The 4,865-nt window shown below is 43.4% G+C and overlaps 1 protein-coding gene across 1 annotated transcript; it reads left to right on the plus strand.

The window, feature by feature from the left end:
- The first annotated feature begins 339 nt into the window (after window positions 1-339).
- On the plus strand, window positions 340-3,560 carry LOC141271630 (SCAN domain-containing protein 3-like). Its single transcript, XM_073681672.1, has 2 exons — window positions 340-1,726; window positions 3,556-3,560. The coding sequence occupies exons 1-2, from the start codon at window positions 340-342 to the stop codon at window positions 3,558-3,560; spliced, it is 1,392 nt and encodes a 463-aa protein (XP_073537773.1).
- Window positions 3,561-4,865: the final 1,305 nt, after the last annotated feature.

A 4,865-nucleotide genomic window follows, 5' to 3' on the forward strand; every position in this document is an offset into this window, starting at 1 on the left:
CAGCGCTCCTTCCCCTCCTGCTAGCTGCGAGTTGGAGGTGGAGGGGCTCTGGATGCTAATGGGCAGCTAGATATGACGTCAGGTGTCCCACCCTTATGACTCCTTCACCTCTAACCCTTGTAAAATGAGTAAAAAACAAACATCACTGAAGAGCTTCTTTGAAAAGGAAGAAAGACCCAATGAGACAGATGAAGACTCCATGACTGCTAAAAAAAGAAAGCTGCATTTAAAAGAAAATACAGTGAGTCCTACTTAAATTATGGGTTCATCGCAACTGGCGATTCACATGCCCCAAGCCCACTCTGTCTGATATGTGGCGACCGGCTATCCAACAAGGCCATGAAGCCTTCAAAACTGGTTCGCCACTTACAGACCAAGCACCCTGCATCAAAAGACAAGCCTTTGGAGTTTTTTGAAAGAAAAAAACGCGAACACGAAGGACAGAAGCAATTATTGAAGGCCACCACATCAACAAATGTGTCTGCTCTGAGAGCATCATTCTTAGTGGCTAACCGCATTGCCAAGGCTAAGAAGCCCTTCACTATTGGTGAAGAGTTGATCCTGCCTGCCGCTAAGAACATTTGCCAGGAACTTTTAGGAGAGGCTGCGGTTAAAAAAGTGGCACAGGTTCCTCTTTCAGCGAGCACTGTCAGTAGACGAATTAATGAAATAGCAGAAGACATCGAGGTACAATTGTTGGAGAGGATTAATGCGTCACCATGGTACGCAATCCAGGTTGACGAGTCTACTGACGTTGACAACAAGGCAATGATGCTGGTTTATGTGCGATATATTTTTCAGGAGGATGTGCATGAGGATATGTTATGTGCATTATTGTTGCCAGCCAACACCACAGGTGCAGAACTATTCAAGTCTTTGGATGATTACATATCAGGAAACCTAAACTGGTCATTTTGTGTCGGTATATGCACAGACGGAGCAGCTGCCATGACTGGACGGCTTTCTGGTTTAACTACCCGGGTCAAAGAGGTTGCGTCTGAATGCGACTCTACGCACTGTGTCATCCATAGAGAAATGCTGGCAAGCCGAAAAATGTCACCTGAACTTAACAGCGTTTTGCAAGATGTGATTAAAGTTATTAATCACATAAAAGCACATGCCCTTAACTCACGTCTGTTCGAGCAGCTCTGTGAGGAGATGGACGCGGAGCACAAACGTCTTCTCCTACACACAGAAGTCAGATGGCTTTCTAAAGGTAGAGCACTGGCCAGAGTTTTTGAGTTACGAGACCCGCTTTATAGATTTCTTTTAGAAAAAGAATCGCCACTTGCAGCACATTTCAGTAGTAAGGAATGGGTCACAAAACTTGCTTACTTATGTGACATATTCAACTTTTTGAACGAACTTAATCTGTCACTTCAGGGGAGAATGACAACTGCCTTCAAGTTGGCAGATAAAGTTGCTGCATTTAAAGCCAAACTGGAAGTGTGGGGACGGCGAGTGAGAACAGGGATATTTGACATGTTTCAAACATTAGCAGGAATTTTGGAAGAGACCGAGCCTGAGCCTTCATTCTCCCAGCTGGTGCATGATCACCTATCTCAGCTTTCAGAAGAGTTTGAGCGCTATTTTCCGACCACAAAAGACCCACGAACTAGGAAGGAATGGATTCGCAACCCATTTGTGAACAAGCCAGGTGAATCGACCTTGTCCGTGCTTGAAGAAGACCAACTGCTTGAGATTGCAAATGATGGTAGCCTTAAAAGTATGTTTGAGACTTCAAATCTCCCAACATTCTGGATTAAAGTCCAGGCTGAATATCCTGGGATCGCCACCAAAACTCTGAAAACTCTGCTTCCTTTTCCAACATCCTATCTTTGTGAAACTGGGTTTTCTGCCATGACAACAGCAAAAACGAGATTACGGAGTAGACTGGACATAAGGAACACACTTCGGGTTTCACTGTCTCCCATCACCCCTAGATGGGACCGTCTTGTTGCAGGAAAACAAGCCCAGTGCTCCCACTGATCCAGGGAAACAAGCCTGGTGCTCCCACTCATTCTGAACCTATGGTAAGTTGAATCACATTCTCATTATAAATGTCATAATTATATGATAAGTATGCACTAAGCTCCACCCCTCCATAACCCCACCCCCATATGACCAAAGCCCCGCCCCCACCCCCACCGGGCCATGGAAAACTGGTCTTGCTTAAAGCCGGTCCCTGGTGCAAAAAAGGTTGGGGACCTCTGCACTAGATTACAATACATACATCTGATGTAAAGGGAAACTGTCACCAGGTTTTTTACTCTAAATCCAGTGATGTGTCACTTACTGGGCTGCTTGCTGTTTTATCAGCAGTAGATTATCAGTAGAGGATTAGTAATCCTGCTGCTATTTAGTCCTCCAAATCTCTGTATAATTCCACCCCCACTACTGATCGGCAGCTTTCTGCCTATGCACAGTGTACACAGAAAACTGCCAGTGGTGGGGACAGGGTTATTCTGAGCTCAGTATTCAGAGAATTGGTAGATCTGCAGCAGATAAAACAGTGACTTTATCAAAACTGCTGCAAATAACCCAGTAAGTGATACATCTCAGGAATCAGGATCTCTGCCCCTACATTTGCTGCTCTGAGATGGGACAGCAATAACCTGGTGGCAGATTCCCTTTTAATGTGTTTACATCTAGGCATTCACCAGTCCTGTGTGTGTCTTATAACCACCTTATAACTGGGTAATATTAATATTCATTATTATATAATTTTACTCTATGACCAAATCTGGGGACGTCTCCGCTTTCTAACCTGGTGGGGGTCCGACTACCAGTGCTACAGATCCTGAGAGTGAAGGGTCCGCAGTGCTGGTTAGTGTCGCTTCCCCTCTGTTATTCCATGTACCGCTGTGCTCTCAGCCATGTCTGTATTAGGTGCAGAGGAAAACCTGTAAGGCTATGTTCACACGTTCTGTTTTTGCTGTGTTTTTACACGAATTTATGCAAAATGTAAGCTGTGTTTTACAGTACCAGCAAAAGCTATGAGATTTCAGAAATCTCATGTACACACATTGTTTTTTTTCCTGACTGAATTGGAAAACTGCAGCATGTCACTTCTTTCAGCGTTTTTTCACCCATAGAAAGCAATGAGTGAGTGCAAAAATGCAGCAAAACGCAGGTATCAGGTTTTGCTGCATTTTTGTGAAAAAAGCAGGTACAGCAGGATGTGAAACCCATCAATTTTTGTGATTTTCCCAAGTTTAAACCATAATATCTTGGTCACGGGGGTTGGACACGATGACCCTGGAGGTCCCTTCAAACGCTAACATTCTATGATTCATCACCTGATAATGCCAGTTTAGGATTAGTGCAGTTTAATTAAATTAGTGATATGTAGAAAGTAAAAATTGGCTGACCAAGGTGTGAAATTGAACAATACTTGGTCAACTCAAAGGCTGAGCAAAGTGTGAACGTAAACAATATCCTACAAACTCAACAATCTGCCAATGTCTTAGGTAAACTATTCCCGACCAATTCACCCCACTGTTACATTTGTAATTGTGTAATTTTTCATTAACTCATATGAACTTCTTTCTTCAGAATAGTCACTATTTTTTGAGGCATAAAAATCTTTTTCCACTAAATATTTTGATCAAATTGCCCTTTTTTCCAAAAATGGTTTTATGGTTTCACCTATGTCTTGAATTGGTGACCTGTGTTAATGCTTCTTTGGTGGAAACAAAGCTGAACTTTGGGATCCTGAAAAACGCAGCAAAACCTGCTATTTGTAAGCAGCTTCTTTACTGCCAAGAGAGCAGGTTTGGCTGCAGAGAAAAAACGCAGCAAAAATGCAACATGTGAACATAGCCTTAGAATATAAATCATTATGTTATTTATAACGTTAGATTTTATTAGCTCAATAAATCTCAGCACTTACAGAGTCAGGCTAATGTTCTTCAGGGCCATGTTCTCTTCTTCAATTTTCATTTCTAGAAGCTGTATGTTCCTCTTCCTATTGTACATGGAAAATATATCTCATATTGAAATACACAAATGCCATTATTTATTACGATATACACTAGTGACCAGGTACTTTCATTGCCAACATTTTACACTGACTCCATTCCACAGTTAAAGGGAATCCGTCAGCAGGTTTTTACTATTTAATCTGAGAACAGCATGATGTAGGGGCGGACACCTTGATTCCATCAAGATGTCAATTACTGGGCTGCTTGCTGTAGGTTCAATAAAATCAGTGATTTATCAGCAGGAGATGATCACTAGAGGACTAGTTCTCTCCTGCTCTGTATAACCTTGTCCCCACCACTGATCAGCAGCTTTCTGTCAATGTACAATTTCCCCAATCAGTGGTGTGGGCGGTCAGGGCTAGATTTAGCGCTCATGCTGCTCTAGGCACTGTGATTTTTAATGCACTCTAGTTTTTTTTACATATCTGTTATCCAGGTAAGCAAGACAAAAAAAATCTCCAAGCTTCTCTTACCCAGTGAACAAAAAAAAAAAAAGGATCTGGGGGCGGAGTGTCCAGGGGGCGGAGTGTCCAGGGGGCGGAGTGTCCGGGGGGCGGAGTTTCCAGGGGGTGGAGTGTCCAGGGGGCGGAGTAACAGACCTGCTCATCCCTGAACCGATGTACTTACACTGTCCTGATGCAGGATGATCTGATGGCGCAGCCGGGGATCAGTCTTCCCTATGCACAGTGTCCTTGGATGTAATCTGTCTTCTGATTGGTGGAGCATCGCACAGCAGACCCTGCTGACTTCCGTTCCACCAATCAGCGCTGAGCGTTCTATTTTTCACTACATTATTCTGCTGCTTTCTGTCTGCCCTCGTCTCCGCAAAAAAACACACTCCTTCCCTCCCCCCTCAGAAAAACACCAAAATAACTTACAAGT

Source organism: Phyllobates terribilis, unplaced genomic scaffold, assembly GCF_046119375.1.
Source record: "Phyllobates terribilis strain yellow unplaced genomic scaffold, ASM4611937v1 Scaffold_5__5_contigs__length_657084704, whole genome shotgun sequence".
Classification (NCBI taxonomy): Eukaryota; Metazoa; Chordata; class Amphibia; order Anura; family Dendrobatidae; genus Phyllobates; species Phyllobates terribilis.

Bases quoted from the DNA above. Each gene is read 5' to 3' on its own strand.
- LOC141271630 (XM_073681672.1), top strand. From the start codon at position 340: ATGAAGCCTTCAAAACTGGTTCGCCACTTACAGACCAAGCACCCTGCA.